At 45.3% G+C, this 20,720-nt stretch overlaps 1 protein-coding gene and 1 non-coding gene across 2 annotated transcripts; one reads left to right on the top strand and one right to left on the bottom strand.

The window, feature by feature from the left end:
* Positions 1–274: 274 nt before the first annotated feature.
* LACTBL1 (lactamase beta like 1) lies at positions 275–15,180 on the bottom strand. The gene is given in 7 exon segments (XM_058854928.1): positions 275–1,253; positions 3,095–3,200; positions 7,022–7,269; positions 9,713–9,870; positions 10,787–10,896; positions 11,268–11,412; positions 15,136–15,180. Coding segments are annotated over 7 exon segments (1,791 nt in total).
* Positions 8,471–8,544, top strand: TRNAN-GUU (transfer RNA asparagine (anticodon GUU)). The gene has a single exon. It is a non-coding gene; the product is annotated as a tRNA-Asn (tRNA).
* Positions 15,181–20,720: the final 5,540 nt, after the last annotated feature.

The following is a 20,720-nucleotide window of genomic DNA, read 5'->3' as shown; positions in this document are numbered from 1 at the left end:
TTTAATGGCATACAAACATATCCATCCAGCACATTCCCACCTCTTTTTCCTGCAGGTATCTCCAGCTGCCATCAGGCCTGTCGTGCACTGCTGGTGTCCAGTGACAAGTCATTAAAAGCAGTCTTAAAAAGGGGGAGGATTTGTTCGGCAAAAGAGTCATTTGCCTCCACCCTTCCCTTTGGAATGGCATCCACAAAGCCACGCGGGCAGGAGAGTCTGGTAAGACACAGATTTGGAGGCAGCTCCCAGGAGGGGAGGGAGGAGCAGGGAATGTTTAGCTGTAGAACACGGGCTTGCGCAGGACACGCACCACGTTGTAGGTGTTCAGCCCCGGGGCGTCAAAGCCGGGGGACAAACCCTTGCGGTCGAAGGGGTAGAAGTTAAAGAGCTGCCCGTTCTGCGTCTCCAGTGAGATGGAGGCAGAGCCCAGGTGCAGAACACACGGGAATTCCTTGTCGAAAACGACTTGGAAAACACGATCTTCCAGGTGGTGGAGCTTGATTGTCCGATACTTCTCAGGGATCAGCTCTTCCACGTGAGGCCCGAACTGCTGCATGACCAGCACCCCACCAATTCCAACTTTGATCTCATAGAAAGTCAGGTTGGAATAGGTGTAGTAGCCAACATAAGGGATTGGGTTTGGAGGAGGAACCAAGCTTTTGTCGGCCTCTCTGAAGGCTGTCTCCATGGCAGGGATGAGATACTCGTATGTCTGAGTCACAATGTCCCCACCCTGAGGTCTGGGCCCCGCCATCAGCACGATGAAGCTCAGGCGGAGCTTGGGGATGAGAGAGAAGGTCGCTGAGTAACCATCAAGGTCCCCATCCTTCCTGACAACATCATACCCCAGCTGCTCGTTGATCTCCCAAGGTGTGCCCGTCTTGTTAGCGAAGTATTCAGTGGAGCACTTCAACAGGGGCGTCAGCATCGTCTTCACCGTGTCGGGCTCCAGCAGCCGGCGGTGGTAAGTGCCCAAGAAGACCATGGCCAGCTTGGCCAGGTCGGCAGCCGTGGAGTACATCTGGCCAGAGGGCCGGTACCAGCCCAGGTCGTAGAGCGGGGCCGGCTGCTGGCTGCCGTAGAAGCCCACGGCCATCTGGGAGCGGATGGGCGCCGTGATGTCGAAGCCGGTGTCCTCCATGCCCAGGCGGTCCAGAATGTTCTCCGAGACCCAGCGCTGGTACTGCCCGTCGGCAGCGTGGTCAGCCAGCACGTGAGCCATCAGGGAGAAGGCCAGGTTGCTGTAGTGGCATCTGGGGAGGAAGAGGAATATATTGGGATCAGCTTTTCACCGGTGGTACGATACCGAGTGGCCGGGTCTCTCTTCTTCAGGGGGAAAATTCACATTTTATGGAATGGCAGATGAAAGGGAGACAGAGAAAAGCCGTGTGTTGTTGCCATGATTTGTTGTTCAGTCAAGGAAAAGAAATGTTTTACAGGAATATCAGCAGAGCTGTTCAGCCCTGGTGCACAGAGAGAGCTGAAGATGGAAAAACCCCTCTATATTTGCATAACCTGACTTGCTGTTTATAATTGTTCACCATCCATTCTTTTTAAGAGCAGCATGGAGAGTTCCAGGTGCTCACCTTAAAGGTCTCAAAATCCCGGGTAAACCTCTTTGGGGATTTGCCATGGGATAATCACTTAGATACCTAAGCTAACTTAAGATGGTAAAAGCACTTAAAAAGCACTTAAAAGCCCACAAAGCAGCATCCAGCAACGTGGAGTCATTAAAGAAACCCGAGTACTCCAGTCTTTAATAACCATGAAGTGATTTAAGTCTTCACACTTGAGTGAAGTTTAATGGCATGAAGACATGAAGGGTCATGTTTTTAAAATACGTTTTCAAAATTCGTTATATTTTCAACCCTGTTGGTTTTTTTAATTGTGTGAAGCCACACATCTCATTGAGACCTATTTAGATCATAAATTTGGTACCACTTCAACCTTTTCCAGCCCATTTAATTGAATAAAAGCTTGGTGAGCAGATATATTCTTACCCTAAGACTGAGCACATTCTGTATGTAAAACCTTGCATCTGAAATGGAGCTGAATTTTAACAGAGAAAAATGTGTTAAAACATCTATATCAGTGAATTGGAACTTCTTTTGGGGAGAATGATCTGTTAGCTGGGAAATAAAACCAGGAACAAGGACAGAGAGTGAAAACTCCCAACATATCAATTAATAAGGTGTTGGGAGACTTTGAGGGGATATCTTTATTTATCTTTATGGGGATCATAAAATAAAGGTACCATTAGAGATAAGTTACAATAAATATAAATAAAATAAATATAATAAATAAATTTAAAAAAAAACCCGAAGAAGATGATGGTATTAAAAATCCTAAACTCATTTAAGGAATATCTGTTGTAATGACGTGGGACAGAACTAACATAAGTGACTGGCAGATCCTCAGCCACCCTGGGTAAATTATCTCAGACTGTAATTAATGACCAAACAGTTTTGCAGTCTTAGAAAGTTTCTTCCCAGTTAGTTTGAATCCTTTCCCTCGTCTGCTGAGCACTGGATCCTTTTGAAGGCTGTGGGGAAGTGTCCAAGGCCAGGTTGGACAGGGTTTGGAGCAACCTGGGATAGTGGAAAGTGTCCCTGCCCATGGCAGAGGGGTGGAAAAAGATCCTTTTAAGGTCCCTTCCAACCCAAATCAGTCTGGGATTCTGTGATTCCATGATATTTTGAGTGTTTGCAACCCAGGTAACAGACTTTTAACAGGCTACAGGAATTAAAACAAGCATTCACAGACCTTTTAGATAATTTAGCGACACACAGCTCACCACAGATATGATTTTAACTGAAACCTGTGATGATTTAAACCGTTTAAATTAAAGTGCCTCTCCACTTTTGAAAACTTGCATCACTTTAGGCTCATTAAGTGAACTTCAGCAGTTTAATTTGGCTCATCTGGGCTTAAAAAATTAATCCAACCTCCAACAGTCTTTTTTTTTTTCCAGCCTCTGACAGTCATTTGGGAGGTTTCTTTGGGAATGGCTGCCTTTTACCCACTGCCCACGGGGGCTGGGGATGAGGGTGGAGAAGACATCCAGACCAAAAGCTCCTAAATAAAATTATCTGACCTGGTTCCTGGGTCAGCCACCAGGACGTCGTCCTTGAGCAGCGCAAGGGCGTCCTGCGTGTTGCCCTTCCAGAGCAGGCTGGTGGATCGCAGCCTCCTGGGCAGACCTGTGGCAAAGAGAGGGAGAAATCATGGAAATGATGGCTCTGGGGAAGAGAGAACAAAGGAAAGCTTCAATGGCAAAATGGGAGCGCCCAGTGGTGGGCTGGAGCCTGAGACACGGAGCGTGTGCACTCGTTTCTGATACCTGAGATCCAGGAGAACACTGAATTTCATATGATGTGAAATTTATGAGCGTGTTTTCATGGTGACAGATGAAAAGTCTTAAGTCACTGGGTGAAAAAGTTGAAGTTTAGAGTTTAAAACAGTTTAGAAAGCAGAAGGCAAGATGGAGGATTTAGAATGTTTATTCTCCTTCTTCTTTCTTCTTCATTTTCTTCTTCTAAAGGTTTTTGGGCAGTAGTAGGTGATTGGATAGAAAATGCCACAGTGCAGCACACAGGTGATGGGTCATTGGGTCATTAAGGAAAATAATATACGTGTCTATTGTTAATTGGATAAAAATAAGTATAAAAATAAAAGAACTGCGTAGTTCAGGGCCATTTTGTGCCTTCAAAAGCCAAAGTGAGCCACAGGGCCATTCTGTACCATCAGAAAGAAATGAGCCAGACTGCAGTGAATTGAACTTGTGCAGAAAGTCTGGAGAGACCTGCCAAGTTTTGTGATAAAATCCTAATTTTTGAATCACCTCAGCTCCTCTTCACAGGATCTATGGCTTGCCTAGGCCAGAACTTGGATCACTTTTGGAATGGAATCCTTGCTGCCAATTTGCAACTTGCTTTGATGCGGAGTTTTGGCAGGGAATTGGGAAATGTTTCTGACAGAAAAACGACTCACAATTGCGTGTCTTAATTATGGATTCACTAAGGTTGGAAAAGCCCTCCAAGATCACGGAATCCAACCATCAACCCATGTCCCCAAGTGCCACTCCTCACATTTTTTTAATGCCTCCCTGGGTGGTGACTCCACCACTTCCCTTTCTTCCCAATCTTTGCCAACGCTTTACAAATCTTCCTCTGAAAATCTGATTGCTGATATGGGATCTGAGCATCCCCTGGTGCAGCTTGAGGCCTTCTGCTCTTGTCCTGCATCCTGGCAAAGCTGAACGAGGCCCATTTCTTTTTCTGGCAGCAACACTCGTTTTCCTCAGCTGAGCTTGGTGTTTGAGTTGGAGTGACAGCACTGCTTCTGCCCCTGCTCTGGGGTTATTTGTGCAGCTGCAGGAGCAGAGAAAAGATGCACTGACATCTTCCCGTGGACAATGGGCTCCTTCATTTCATACTTGCCCCATTGGCAGCAAAGAAAACGCTGGAGCAGTGGGAGAGTTCACCAGTCTCCTTGAGGTTCATTGGAAATGATAAACCAGAGCATAATATAATCCAGAGCCATTGATTTCTACCCCGTGGGCTGCTAATTGAAGTGACAAGCACGTTGTTAATAATTTACAATCGCATCCCATCCTGTCATTCCTGTGGATTTGGAAATCACGGTCTTAACAAGCTGGAGCTTCCCTCCAGCAATGGGCCCATCGAGTGCTGAGGAGAAAAACCTTTGGAGTTACTTTTGTAATGTGCAGTGGAGAGACCAGATAATGAGGATCTATTACAGATCAGTTTCCACAGGAAGAATTTAGATGAAACCTGCTTTACAACGTGTCATGCAGGGCCTTTGATCCCAGTGCTGAGCAGAACTTTTTCCTTTTTTGGGGTTTGACACGCAGGAAACTGAAAGCAGAACTGGAATATTCCTTTGATTTGCAGCTGGGATGTTGAAACTGTGCATCTCCTTCTGCTGAATTGTCAAGGTCCAAGGGTTGGTGTGTCCTGTGGGGGTGCTCTGGGAAATTTGGGCCACATTCTAAAATCCAAAAATACATAGAAGCATAAAAAGGAGCTGAGCAGGGGCACAAGTCCAGCACGGTGATGGGAGCAGTGGAAGGGCTGCACAGTACAAGAAATTATGCCATGACCAGCTACTCTTTCGATTTATGCTCCTTACAACATTTCTGGGGTGCGTTTCACACCTCCCTGGGTGACAGGAGCAGTCAGAGCAGCTTTACCAGGCAGAATTGCTTCATCAGGCTGGGTAGAGCCACACCTTGACTGCAGGGAGAGGGGCTGGGCAGGGATGTGGCCACTGGCCACTTTGGGTTGTTCATCTGCTTCTTTCCAGGTTTCACTTCATCTTGGGGAGCCCTCATTTTCATATTGGCTTGCTTCAAATGGTGCAATACCCCATCCTGAGGTCCTGTAAGTTGCAGACATGCTATTTTGACTTTAAATCCTAATTTTAGGGCATTTATCCCAATCTGGAAAAATGCAAGTGTTACAGAGATTAACCAAAATACCACAGCTGTGATATCAGCACTGTGTCTTTGGCCACCACATTTTGTAATCCCTCAGTCAAGTCTTAGCAGCTTTGTTTCTGAGGAAGGTTAAAGTTCTTAGTCCTGTGAGCCCCTTCTCCCTTCATGTAGGAGTTCCCCAATTCTGAAGGTAGCAGCAGATTAACACTTCTCTGACAAGTGCCAAGCTATTAATAGCCCAGGAATCCCGGATCAGGAACCACACTGACAGCTAAATTTAGCTCAGCAATCCAAGTCTTTCTATTCAAAGCAAAGAGGTTTGACCCTCAACTCCACATCTCAGCAAAATGAGAGCACTCGGGGCTGGAGTACAAAACATTGCTGTGCAATTGGAGCCTGGTTTCAGGTCATGGTACCGTGGAGAAAGGAATCTGTGCTCACCTGAAAGGAATCTGTGCTCACCTGAAAGGAATCTGTTCACCTGAAAGGAATCTGCTCACCTGAAAGGAATCTGTGCTCACCTGAAAGGAATCTGCTCACCTGAAAAGGATCTGTGCTCACCTGAAAGGAATCTGTTCACCTGAAAGGAATCTGTGCTCACCTGAAAGGAATCTGCTCACCTGAAAGGAATCTGTGCTCACCTGAAAGAGATCTGTGCTCACCTGAAAGGGATCTGTGCTCACCTGAAAGGGATCTGTGCTCACCTGAAAGGGATCTGTGCTCACCTGAAAGGAATCTGCTCATCTGAAAGGAATCTGTTCACCTGAAAGGAATCTGCTCACCTGAAAGGAATCTGCTCACCTGAAAGGAATCTGTGCTCACCTGAAAGGAATCTGTGCTCACCTGAAAGAGATCTGTGCTCACCTGAAAGGGATCTGTGCTCACCTGAAAGGGATCTGTGCTCACCTGAAAGGGATCTGTGCTCACCTGAAAGGGATCTGTGCTCACCTGAAAGGAATCTGCTCATCTGAAAGGAATCTGTTCACCTGAAAGGAATCTGCTCACCTGAAAGGAATCTGTGTTCACCTGAAAGGAATCTGTGCTCACCTGAAAGGAATCTGTGTTCACCTGAAAGGAATCTGTGCTCACCTGAAAGGAATCTGTGTTCACCTGAAAGGAACCTGTGCTCACCTGAAAGGAACCTGTGCTCACCTGAAAGGAATCTGTGCTCACCTGAAAGGAATCTGTGCTCACCTGAAAGGAATCTGAGCTCACCTGAAAGGAATCTGTGCTCACCTGAAAGGAATCTGAGCTCACCTGAAAGGAATCTGTGCTCACCTGAAAGGAATCTGAGCTCACCTGAAAGGAGCCTGTGCTCACCTTGCAGGGGAAAGAAACCTCCTCAGCTCAGCCCCTTTCCTGGCAGGTGTCCTGGAGAAGGGTTCCCTTTGAGCACCCCTGAAGTTGCTGACTCCCTGTTTCCAAGAGCCCTGCCTGTTCCCTGGGAATTTCCCGGGCTCCAGACTGGGGAACAGCCTCCCAGCAGCATTTTTTAACTGCTGCAATATGCTCTGCCCCCTCTTTGGTGTCTCCAGGGCAGAGAGGGACACTCAGGGAGCTCACCTGAGAGCTGGCTGGCCATTCTGCGCAGGGTGACCGGGGATGGCTTCAGTGGCATCGAGCCTTTTTCCAAAAACACCAGCCCGTCCGCTGGGTATCTCTGCTCCGAGTCCTTCAGCCTCCCCAGGGGGTTCTTAATGACAAAGTTCTGGGCGTAACGCTCCAGTGGGTCATCCAGGGATGTCACTTTTCCTTCCTCCCACATCTTGTACAACATGATGGTGGGGAAGATCTTGGAGACGCTGGCAATTCTGTTAGGGAAAAAAACATTTGGAGAAATTTAGCTTCAAGAAGCTCATGAATCAAGAGGAAAGAAAAGATCACCGTGATTTTATTTTTATATTTAATTTTTATATTTTATATTTTATTTAATAGTTTATTTTATATGTTAATTTTAATTTTATTTATTTATATATATTTTTTATATTTTATTTTATATTTTATTTATATATTATATATTTATGTATTTTATTTTATATTTTATATTTTATATTTTATATTTTATATTTTATATTTTATATTTTATATTTTATTTTAATCTTATTTTATATTTATATTTATATTTATATTTATATTTATATTTATATTTATATTTATATTTATATTTATATTTATATTTATATTTATATTTATATTTATATTTAATTAATATATTTTATATTTTATTTAATATTTTATTTTTATATTTTAATTTTAATTTTGATTTTGGTTTTGATTTATTTATATTTATATTTTATATTTAAATTTATATTTTATTTATATATTATATATTATATCTTTAATTAATATAATTCATATTTTATTTTATATTTTATTTTATATTTTATTTTTAATTTTCATTTTATATTTATATTTATATTTATATTTACATTTATATTTATATTTATATTTATATTTATATTTATATTTATATTTATATTTATATTTATATTTATATTTATATTTATATTTACATTTATATTTATATTTACATTTATATTTACATTTATATTTATATTTATATTTATATTTATATTTACATTTATATTTACATTTATATTTATATTTACATTTATATTTACATTTATTTATGTTTATTATTTAAAATAATTTATATTTTATTTTTTGCCCATTCCAGAGGGAATTGCTAAAATACAGGTAGGAAGTCTGGATTAATATCCTTAAATCTGAATCTTTATAAGCTGCAACATAACCTCTGTCTGTCCCCAGGAGTGCAGTGGGCTGCTGATCTCTTTCCATTCACTTGGCATTCATAAAACAACACAAATTGTAAATTACCGCTTAGCAAACACCATAAAACCCCTCCAGCAGTTCATTGGAATTTTAAGGTTAAAATCACAGAACCATTTGGGTCAGAAAAGACCTTCCAGATCATCAAGCTGGAGCATTCACCCAGCACTACCAAACTGTCCCAAAATTCCAGATTTTCCCACTTTTGTGGCCACCCCGCCCGTCCCCGTGGCGCAATGGGTTAGCGCGTTCGGCTGTTAACCGAAAGGTTGGTGGTTCGAGCCCACCCAGGGACGTGGCCCTGACTCCTGCACCCTGCTGGGGGCTTGGAACCCCCTTGGGTTGTCCCTTCCAATCCAAATAATTCCGTGGTTCTGGAGGAGAAACAGCACGAGGTTATTTTACTGTTATACAGATGGGGAAGGAACACATTTTGGAAAAAATCACAGCTGCTGAAACTGTCCAAAATCGTTCACTCTGAGAAAATTTTATAGTCAGAATGCAGCCCATGTTTCTTAGCACAGTTACAATTCACTGAAGACTGAGGGAGGAAGCACTTCCTTCATCTTTCTTTTTGGTTTTTAGCACAACAATTAACACCTTTATTCTGTCTTAACCTAAAAAAATAACAGCCAATATGAATTTGACCTCACTGGAACGATGAATAAGCTTATGGGTCTACTTTACATGTTCAGTATTATTAATTATAATAATATTATATTATTATATAATTTTATTATGATATTATTTTATTATGATATGATATGATATGATATAATTATATAATTTTATTATGATATGATATATTATATTATATTATATTATATTATATTATATTATATTATATTATATTATATTATATTATATTATATTATATTATATTATATTATATTATATTATATTATATTATATTATATTATATTATATTATATTATATTATGTTATGTTATGTTATAATATTATTATATTATATTATATTATTATTATATTATTATTATATTATATTATATTATATTAAATAATATTATATTATTAAATATAAGAATATTATATTAATCCCAAAAATCAGTTTTTTCCTAAACTGACATTTAGTGTTATTTTTTGAACCCTGTGACATTGTTTCCTCCCTGATCTCCAAATCTGTGCCAGCTCTTGGTCTTCAGGTTTGTGCCCTGGACATGCAGCCATTCCCATGTAAGGAATTTTCAGGTTCTTTAGGGTCACTGCTATTCCAATTCAAAATATTGCCAGGATGAAATGAAAATAATACATAAATTAACCCAAAGTAACTCAGTAAACCCCCAGCATGCAATCTGGGAATTCTCTTTTTCCTCACAAAGTTCCAGCATGATCCAGCAGAGCTCCCTGCATGGACCTGCAGGTCGTGACGGCGTTCCCGGGTATCAGCTCTCCCTTGGTGTGTTTTTCCTTTCCTGGCTCTCCCACCTGTGCCAGGTGTCTCACCTGTAGATGGTGTATTCGTTGGGCAGCCCTGAGGCGGGGTCAGAGCCGTTCTTCTTCCCGAAATTGCCCGTCCAGAGCACGGTGTCGTTGTAGATGACGATGGCCGACATGGCCGGGAGGCCGGAGCTGTGCATCTTCTGCCGCAGCATCTGATCCACCTGGGGAGGGAAGGGAAACCATGGGCTTCCAAAAGAAAGGTTTTACAACGCATCCAGTCTCTACCAAGCAATAGAATCATCCACCCCAAATCACTCAGGAGTGATCCTATGAACGGTGTTCTGGCAAAAAAAAAGGTATTTTTTTATATTTGTTTATCTGTTTCTTCTAGAATTGCTGCTGTTGAATTATCCTTTTTCAGTCTACATGACCACTGTGTAGAAGAATGAGGTGCTCTTCACTCACTGTGAAGAAGAATGAACCAGCTCACCCTCTGGGCAAGGGAACTGCTCACTGGAGGACTTTTACACATCCATTTCTAGCTTCACGTGTTCTTCTCAATTCCCCACCTCCTTCCCCAGGGATGCTCAGTGGTAATGATAGTAAAAGGTCGTAAAATCTTAGAAAATTCAGGGACTTAGGAAGAAAATTAGGTTTGGAAAGCCCTGGGAAAAGCAAGCCCTGGGAAATGTTAGGCATTGTGCTTGCTAAAGACCAGGTCAAGCTGCACCTGTGTAGTCAGTATATGATAAATGATACAATTGTTAGAAGTGATTAGATATAATTATTGTTTAAAGAACATGAGGAACAATGTTAGGGGGCTAAGGGGGAATCACGAGAAATTCGTGCTTGGGTAAAAACAATGCATACAATAGAACAATGTAAGTTTAATAATTAATATATAAGTTGCATAACGATAGAGTATAAAATATGTTCAACTCGAAAACCCAAATCGGGTCAGATTTGGGTCTGTGAACCCCTGACACCCAGAGCTCTTTAAATAAAGCACCTTCATAGAACCATTGGTGGTTATGTGTGTTCCTGAAGGCTGACAGTAAAATCCTCCATCTCCCCTGCACTCTTGGAGAAAAGCAGCCAAGAGCTGTGTGTCCCTCTGGTCCCTCCAGCCCCACAGACCTTCTCCAGTGCTTCCTTCAGGATGGGGAGGGGGTGGTCCAGCGGGACCGGCTCAGGATAGCGGGGACACATCTGCACGGCTTCTGACCTCACTTCCATCACGGATGGACCTGGAAAACAGTTCAGGGTGACACAGGTGACTCCAACAGACACATGGAGAAGCCTGAACCTCACTCAGCAGCCACCACAAGCTTTCTTGGCCTAAGGGATGCTTTGCATGGGAAAGGGACAACGCTGAATTATTTCTGGTGCCCTGTTATTGCTCATTCCAACGTGGGATGGACACGGGATGGGCTTCAACCAACTCTGCAGCCTGGGAGAGTGAAGAACTGGGGCTGCACAAGACTCTGGCAGTGGGTTTAGCCCCCCTGGAAAGATGTTTGGGGAAGCTCTCCTCAGGGGAGAAAGGGGAAGAAAGCTTTTACTGCTCATCCAAATCTCTGTGCCACACCCTGGGCAAGGTTAAAACCCCCCTACTCACCGGGCTCCACCTTGGGGAGGCTGTACTGCCACAGGAAGCAGCCGGTCATGGCCACGGAGAGGAGGAAGAGGAGGATGACCAGGACGTGGATCCACTTCACCTCCATGGCAGTGAGTTTGAGGAAGCTCCGGCTGCAGGGCGCCTGCTGGGAATGGAAGAGGAATGGGTTATGAGAGAGAGAAAACACCTGTGTGTGTGTCAGCTGGGAGAGAGGCCCCTGTGCTGGGGAATAAAGCAGAGACAGGACTGGTGGAAGTGTCCTTGCCCATGGCAGGGGGTGGAGTGGGATGAGCTTGAAGGTGTCTTCAAACTGTTCTGGGATTCTGGGGTGATTTCGGTCCCACTGCTGCACCAGGGCAGGGTAAAGCAGCCCATGGAACCAGAAATGACTTCTGGCTTTCAGTGAGCTCTCTGAGCCGCTAACTCACCTTTCCTTGTTGGTTCTTGTGGCACCCTGCTCACTCCTTTTGCTTTCTCCCCTCCCTGCGGGTGAAGCTCATCATCCCAGCCTGGCAGGAGTGTCAGTTACAGCTCTCACTTCCTCCCTTCTCACCACCACCACTTATCCCTGGATATCTTTCCAGCCCCCTTTTCCAGAGTCCAGCATCTGTTCATGGCAGCCACCAGCCAGACCATCTGAGCAGATCCAGCTTTTCTAGATGAATGATGGAATTTTTCACTCCGTGCTGCCCTTACCCTTCTCTGTTGTGCCTGTAAATCCCATTCCATCACGTACCATCTGTAAGCTTGGCATTTACAGATGCCATGTTTTAGGAAACTGGCTGATATTTGAGTGTGTGCAGCTCTCAAAACACTGGAGACCATCCAGGTTGGTGAGAGAACCAGATCAATGTTGAAGAAAAACAAGGAACAGATGACAAATGAGGAGGTGCCTGAGCCTGAGCTGTGCTCCTTCACTGCCTGCAGGAGGTCAGGAGGGTGCTTTTGAAAGTTTGGCAATTAATGTTATAAAACATATGGCCTGCCATTTGCATCCAATATGCTCCACATTCCTAAGCTGTTTCAGGTTGTCTGGACTCACTTGTAGGACAGACAGATTGAAATATTCCCTTTAGATTTCCACACAGCCTTCTTTTTTTCCTCCCCCCCCCCCCCGTTTTTGAGATACAGGATAGTTCACGCAAAAGCTTCTGCAAATCAACTGAGCCTTGTCACTCACAGCCAGGGAATCTGCAGAGCCTCTCCCAGACTTGTGGATCCAGCTGGGTTTTCCAGCCTTCACTGGAACTCTGGGTTGCAGCTCCACTTTCTGCATAATAACAGAAATACATCATAATTTTTCCTGAAGGCCCTCAGCCTGGCCAGGCATTTCTGAAAGCAGCTTATGTCAGGTTCTTCCATAACATAATTAAAATTCAGGGATGGCTGAAGACTGTGCAGGTGCCTGCAGACCCCAGTCACACCTGAGCCTGTCTGGGTGCTGCAGATCCATATTCCTGACGTGTTTCTAAATAGGGGAATGCCATCCTGACAGCAATCCCACTTTTGTTTGGATATACCAACCTCTTTCAGGGCATTAGCTTGGCAGGAGATTCCATCACTCAAGGAAAAGCCTGTGCTGAGATCTCTTTAATCCCCTCACACTGGCAGGGCTCAGTGTGTGTTCAAGGAGGTTTTCCTGCAGTGAGGGGTGGGACGGGGCCCTCTGCCCTGGAGTGGTCATGGGATTTCTTGGATTTAGCCACATCTTAATAACATTGACTTCTCCACCAATTTTCAGTTCCTCTGGACATTTTTCTGCCTCACTGAGAAGCCCTGGTTCCTGAGTCCCAAAGAACAAGGTGACAAGATTATTTTCTGGTGCATTCCTCACCTCACAGACTCCAGACTCACTGGGCCACTAACAGAGGACACAGAAATACCGACTCTGAGCTCATCTTTTAGCCCAAACTCATCCTTCACTCATTTACTTCGTGTGGATCCTGAGTGCTCTGAATGGCTCTTTTTCCTTCCCTGTGATCCAGTGGGAATGCAAAGAAACCCTGGCAGTACCACGGACTAGAGATACGGATCTCTCCTTCGTTGATGGGACACCAGATACCCAAAGGTGTGAGAAATATTCATCCACGCCCTCCAAACCACTTTTCAGGGAAAACACCACTTTTCCCCGGCACCTGGGAGGCCGTCAGGCGAGCAGATGGATAAATCCCTACAAACACACATCACAATTCCCACTCCAGGACCTGTCTGCTCTCACCTTCCCATGGTTTCCCCCTCACTCCGTGCCTCTGTGACTGTCGCTGCTCACAGCACAGACACAGCAAGGCAGGGGGAGGGGGAGCACTTAATCACATGCAAATGAATGCAAACGCATGCAGGAATGAGCGCACGCGGCTTCCCCGTGGGGACAGCTTAGCAGTAGGATACCTTTCTCTTTCCCCCCACTGAGATCTGCAAAATTGGGATGGGGAGAAAACTCGGGGATTCCCCATGGACCACCCAGGCCACTGCCCTGCCCCACAAGGCACAGCTCAGCAGGGATTGGGGACAGCCAGGAAGACCCCCCAGCCCCTCACCTACCACATCCAGGAGCTGCCTCAGTCCCAAAGGCTGTCGTCCCTCATCCAGGCGTGTGGGCACCTCAACAACCTCATCCTGGCCAGCCTGAGCCTCGGGCAGGGGCGAGCAGGAGCCCTCAGCATTTCCCCAAGGCAGCTCCGTGTCACGGGCAGGTGCTGCTCCCTCACTGGACTTGGGGTTTATCTCCCCAAGGATCCTGCTCCAGGTTTATCTCCCCAAGGGTCCTGCTCCAGGTTTATCTCCACAAGGTTCCTGCTCCAGGTTTATCTCCCAGAGGATCCTGCTCCAGGTGTATCTCCCTGAGGGTCCTGGTCCAGGTTTATCTCCCTGAGGGTTCTGCTCCAGGTTTATCTCTCTGAGGGTCCTGCTCCAGGTTTATCCACAAGGGTCCTGCTCCAGGTTTATCTCCCCAGGAGTCCTGCTCTGGGTTTATCTCCCCAAGGGTCCTGCTCCAGGTTTATCTCTCTGAGGGTCCTGCTCCAGGTTTATCTCCCTGAGGATCCTGCTCCAGGTTTATCTCCACAAGGTTCCTGCTCCAGGTTTATCTCCACAAGGGTCCTGCTCCAGGTTTATCTCCCCAAGGGTCCTGCTCTGGGTTTATCTCTCTGAGGATCCTGCTCCAGGTTTATCTCCCCGAGGGTCCTGCTCCAGGTTTATCCACAAGGGTTCTGCTCCAGGTTTATCTCCACAAGGATCCTGCTCCAGGTTTATCTCCCTGAGGGTCCTGCTCCAGGTTTATCTCCCTGAGGGTCCTGCTCCAGGTTTATCTCCCCAAGGGTCCTGCTCCAGGTTTATCCACAAGGGTTCTGCTCCAGGTGTATCTCCCCAGGAGTCCTGCTCTGGGTTTCCCCATCCATTTGGCCCATCCAGAGAGTGCTGCTGATCTCCCCCGGGAAAGGAGCTTAAGTGACAGGGACAGGATGGCGTTTGCACAGGAAAGTGCCCGAGAGATTGGATGTTAATTCTTCCTAATGCTTCTGTGCCATGTGTGTGAATCACAGCTGAAACCAGGAGGGCTTCACCATCTATTTATAGCAGCTTCATCTCCTCCTGACATCTGAACAGGAGGCGATTAAGCAGGACAGGGACAGTCCCTGAGTGCCTCCAGCCAGCCCTGGGAGCTGCTCAAGGGGAGGGGATGTGGGGAGCTAAGCTGGGAGCTCAGGCACTCTCTGGGCTTAATCCTGCAAGCCTCCTGGAGTTCCCTCTCAGTGACAGACAAGGCAGTCATTCCCAGCTCCCAGGATGAAGATGGAGCTGGGATTTCTTCCCCCTGATCTGCCAGGTGCCCTGGAGAATGGTGGGAGGTGCAGGAGGGGATGCTTACCCGCAGCTGTAACCCCTCCATGGCTGCTCAGGAGGCTCTTCTCATCCCCTGTGCTGCTGCTCCCCACAAATCAAGGGTTTGTAAAGCCCTGTGATGGAGAGAACAGAGTTGGTGCAGGAAAAAAGCAGAGCAAAGAGGTAATGAAGCCCCAGTTAACAAAGCCCAGCTCAGGTAAGCAGGGCTGCAGGGACAGACATGGGGACAGGAATGAGACAGGGACATGGGGGCTGGAATGAGGTGGTCTTTAAGGTCCCTTCCAACCCAAACCATTCCATGAGATAAACCACAGTAACCACAAAAGTCCTCAGCAACACCTCGCCTCTGTCTGCCTCTGGTCTGGCAGCATCTTGTGTTTACTCCCAAGCTTCCCATTTCCCTTTCACCTCCAAACACAAGAAACTGAAGCTTTGAGCCCTTCAGAGCTGACACATTTTCACTGTGGCTTCTCCACAGGGTCCTTCAAGGCTCCTTCTCCTTGTTCCCTCTCCACAGCCAACAACACCCCCTTACCCCCGGGAATCACCCCCACAGCCAAGGGACTGTGTGACAGGACTGGAAGAGCCAGGATAATAACATCACCACCATCTTCCCCACAAAATCTCCCATAAAATCTCCCTCATCCATCTACCTGGCAGCAGCAATCCAATCCCCCAACCCCCCAAGAGGAGCTCTTACCAGCCTTGCTGCTACCTCCGGCTTCCAGCTGAGGAATTTGGGGCTGTCCTGCAGCTGCAGATGTTGAGAGCAGCTGAAGCACTAATCCAGCTGCCAGCCTCTCTGAGCACAGATTAACGGGCCAGGCCTCACCCCTCCACAAACAGCTCAGCATCTGGCCAGGGATGCAGCCAGAGGGAGGATTGGAGGTGATCTCCTGGCTCCAGGAGAGCTGCAGAGTGGGAGATGGGGAGCTGTGGGGTGGGCATGCATAACATGCTGAGAGCTGGAAATCTTGATAATAAAATGCTATGGTGTTGTATTGTATTGTATTGTATTATATTGTATTGTATTATATTGTATTATATTGTATTATATTGTATTATATTGTATTATATTGTATATTATATTATATTATATTATATTATATTATATTATATTATATTATATTATATTATATTATATTATATTATATTATATTATATTATATTATATTATATTATATTATATTATATTATATTATATTATATTATATTATATATCATATCATATCATATCATATCATATCATATCATATCATATCATATCAATATATATATAGTCTATATTATATTAATGACATTATGTTTACTATATTATATAATTACATTGTATTTACTATATTATATTATGTTATATTATACTATATTATATTAATAATATAATATAATATAATATAATATAATATAATATAATATAATATAATATAATATAATATAATATAATATAATATAATATAATATAATATAATATAATATAATATAATATAATATAATATAATATAATTATATATTATCTATTTTATATTAATTACATAATACTTTACATAATAGAATGTATTACTTACATTATATTTACTATATAATATGTACTATATTATTACTATATTATATTAAATCTATTGTAGATATGATATGATATGATATGATATGATATGATATGATATGATATGATATGATATTGTATTATATTATATTGTATTACATTACATTACATTATATTACATTATATTACATTACATTACATTATAATTTATTATATTATATTATTTATAAAGTACATCCTAAATGCTCTCCAAAGAGGAAGGTGTGGTTGTGCACCCAGTCACATTCCAGATCCAGGGGGATTATGCACCTCAGGGGCCCTTCCATCCTATTCCTTCACATCTTCATAGGCAGGGACATTCTAGTTCCATCCCCTCATTCCAGTATCTCCAACAGCATCCCAGAACCTGCCAGTGCCCAAAATACCCAGTGGAGCCTGTGCCCCCAGAGCTGTTCCCAAATTTTGGTGAATGGAGCTGCTGACGACCTTCTCTCTAATTAGATCAGCTCAGGCTTCTCACGGTTTTGTCACCCCCCATTTCTGGGAGCTCTGATTTCCTTCTGCCCCTGCTGGTGCTCTTTGTGCCGGTTTTGTTACCCCCCATTTCTGGGAGCTCTGATTTCCTTCTGTCCCTGCTGGTGCTCTTTGTGCCGGTTTTGTTACCCCCCATTTCTGGGAGCTCTGATTTCCTTCTGTCCCTGCTGGTGCTCCTTGTGTTGGTTTTGTTACCCCCCATTTCTGGGAGCTCTGATTTCCTTCTGTCCCTGCTGGTGCTCCTTGTGTTGGTTTTGTTACCCCCCATTTCTGGGAGCTCTGATTTCCTTCTGTCCCTGCTGGTGCTCCTTGTGTTGGTTTTGTTACCCCCCATTTCTGGGAGCTCTGATTTCCTTCTGTCCCTGCTGGTGCTCCTTGTGTTGGTTTTGTCACCCCCCATTTCTGGGAGCTCTGATTTCCTTCTGTCCCTGCTGGTGCTCTTTGTGCCGGTTTTGTCCCCCCCCATTTCTGGGAGCTCTGATTTCCTTCTGTCCCTGCTGGTGCTCTTTGTGCCTCCAGTGGTGATTTTTGGTCTGGGCTCCTCTGACACCTTTCTGGACTCTTTCTGTCTCCATGCACACGGGACATTGACTTATCTTGTGGAGCTGATGCCACTGATGGCTGGAGGTTCCTTATCTCCTGCTCTGTGTTTATTGAGCCCTCGCTGAGCCAGCAGAGCTCGGGAGCCCAAAGCCTTCCTGATTTAGGGAAAGCACTGGACAGCAGCTCAAACATCAGTGTGTTGTCAGTGTTATTCTCCTCCTGCATTCAAAACACTGCTCTCTACCAGCTACGAGGGAAAAGACTGGGAAAATGAACTCCATTCCACCCAAAAGCACATCTGGGTGAGAGTTCAGAGCTTGTGACTTGAGGCTTCTGCAAATCCAGCTACTCAGACCAAGAAAGGAAAGCTAAGCAAGCAGCTAAACCACACAATGTTAGAACTCTGAGTGACCTATTCTGATTTAAAACTCACTTATTAACTGATATTTCTCAACCCATCCTTTGAGGGGGGGGACTGAGAGTGGCCTCCACTGAATGGTTTTACACTGGGTCCCAGCTTAGAGAAACCTCAGAAGATGTTGTGGTTCCCAGGGCAGCTTCTCCCTCCTGCTCCCAGGGCATCCCTGTGACCCAGGGAGCCACAGCCAGGAGGGAACATCAAACAGGGACTGCAGCCAGAGGATTTTGTGTTTCATAACACCAAAGGTCAATCCGTGGGATAGCTCTGACCAGGAATCAGTGGGATATGACCAAAACAAACAGCTGGCTGAGGGCTTTTCAGGCTTCTCCCCTGCCTCAGCTGCAGATCAGCAAAAAAATCTGCCCAGGCTGGCTGCATCTGTCTCCACTGCCTCACCAGGTATTTTACACAGCTTGTCCTGGAGCAGAGAGCCAGAATGCCCATCAGGCTCTCTCCAGCTGAATTATTTTTCCATCCCTGCCCAGAAGCAACCTTTGGCACGAAGGTGACTAATGCAGACACTTTGGAAATCAGCAGTGTGGGAAATTCCTCCCACACAGAGCCCCTTCCCTCCTGTGGCACCTGCTGGGACCCTCACCCCTCTTCTCCTGCTTCCAGGAACTCCTCCTTCTCCTTGGCTCCCTCTCCCAGCCCATTTCCCTGGCTGAATTTGGGGATGCAGCTTGCCATCCCACATGGGCTTGCACAGGAAGGATTTGTGGGGTGCAGTGGGGGGCTGGTCCCAGTCAGCTCCCAGCCCAAGGCTGAGCCCCCCAGTGAAGCCTCACCGTGCAAATGTGTGAAGAAAACGTGTGGGAGAAAATGCCAGATGGGAGGAGAAGGGAAAAGTGAAGTGGGAAGGGAAAAGAGGAGCAGGAGGGGCTCCATGGGGATGAAGATTTTCCCTGCAGCCCAAGGAGGACTCAGAGCAGGGCAGATGTCCCCTGCAGTGTGGAGGGGACCATGCCATGGCAGATCCTCACACAGCATCCCATGGAGAACCGCTCCAGGGCAAATGGATATTCCTGAAGAAAACACAGCCCAGGAAGGACCACACTGCAGGAGGTTTTCCTGCAGCCTGGGGGGTTCCCGTGCTGGAGCACAGGAAAGGTGAGGAGGAAGGAGAAAAACGAAGAAATCACTTTATGCTGACCTTGACCTGCTGCCCTCAATGTCCCTTGCACCATTTTTTCTTGGAGGGGGCTGATTTCGGAGTGAAGAAGCAAAACTGAATATGAGAAAGGACTGGGGAGTGAGGAGGAAACATGTTGGTTTGATGTCTTTTTGTTTCCCACTACTCAAATTTTAAGGCAATAAATTAATTTACCTTTCCCCAAACTGTGTCTGTTTTTACCTGTGACAGTAATTGGTGACTTCCCCATCTTATCCCAGCCCATCAGTTTTCTTTCCCCCTTTTTTCCCCAATTTTTTGAGGAAGTGGGCAGCTGGGTGGGAGTTCTGCTGCCAGCTAAGGCTCTCTCATCACCACAACCATGACAGAGGGTTGAAATGAAATTATCTTTAAGGTCCTTTCTACCCCCAATAATTCTGGGATTCTGTGATTCCATGATCACACAGGAAAAAACTCTCCCCTACAGCTTTCTCTCAGTATTGATCCTCAATCTCTCTGCCCTGAAGGGTATCCCTGCTATTTTCCTGCCAAAAAGATGCATTTACAGATCTTCAGGAAGGCCCCAGCTGCTGCTCAGCCCCTGGTTCAGAGCAGGTCACAGGTGGGGACACAGGGAACAAGGTCTGGTTTTGCTGGCTGGAGGGGACCCATGGGGATATTTTCTGCTCAGATTTTTCTTATTGGCAGGAAGCAAAAGCACCTCAAACCAAACAGTCTGAGCAGATGAATCAGTTAAAGAAGGAATTAGAAAATGAACAAGGGAGGCTCTCAGTGTTCCAGGCACTGTCTGATGCCAGCAGAGCAGTGACACATCCCAGGGACAAGCTGGGCTGCGCTGTCCCCTCCTCCTTGGGCTCTCAGGCTCTCACAGTGGCACAGCAAGGCAATTTCCAGCTCTAATTGCCCTTCTCTCCTTTGAACCATGATGAGGATGAGGGGGGATCTCCCCCTCCCAGGGCCCCACACTGCAGAGCCCAGCCAGGACTTTGTTGTCCCCCTGGGTGTCCTTTGTGTCCTCCCAGGCACCATTGTCAGCCTTTGTGTCCCGTTACCAGCTGGCTCATTTTATCCACGGTTTTTGTGCAGTTGAAGTGAGATTTGGAAGTCAAAAGATGGAGCAGAGTTCCAGAGGGGCTCCAGCTGCACGTTCCTGTGTCCAGGATTAGTGGCAGTGGCTCAGGTGGCAGAGCAGGGGGTGGCCAGCAGTGCCATTGCTGTCACTGCCCAGCTCAGGGAATCACAAAACAAGAGTCAGAAGCCTGAGAGGAAATGTGAAAAATGAGCTTCACTCCCTTAATAAATTATAAAAAGTTTAATATAAACAAAAAGACAATTGGGAGACAAAGATAATAAAGCAAAGGGTTAAAATGGCCAAGAGCACTGCCAGGAGCACACCTGGTATCTTTGGAACACCCCTTTTATCCCATTTTGCTGTGG

This window comes from Poecile atricapillus, chromosome 22 (assembly GCF_030490865.1).
Source record: "Poecile atricapillus isolate bPoeAtr1 chromosome 22, bPoeAtr1.hap1, whole genome shotgun sequence".
In the NCBI taxonomy this organism is placed as follows: Eukaryota; Metazoa; Chordata; class Aves; order Passeriformes; family Paridae; genus Poecile; species Poecile atricapillus.
Note: the sequence above shows the minus strand (reverse complement) of the source record. Positions and strands in the feature narration are given on the sequence as shown.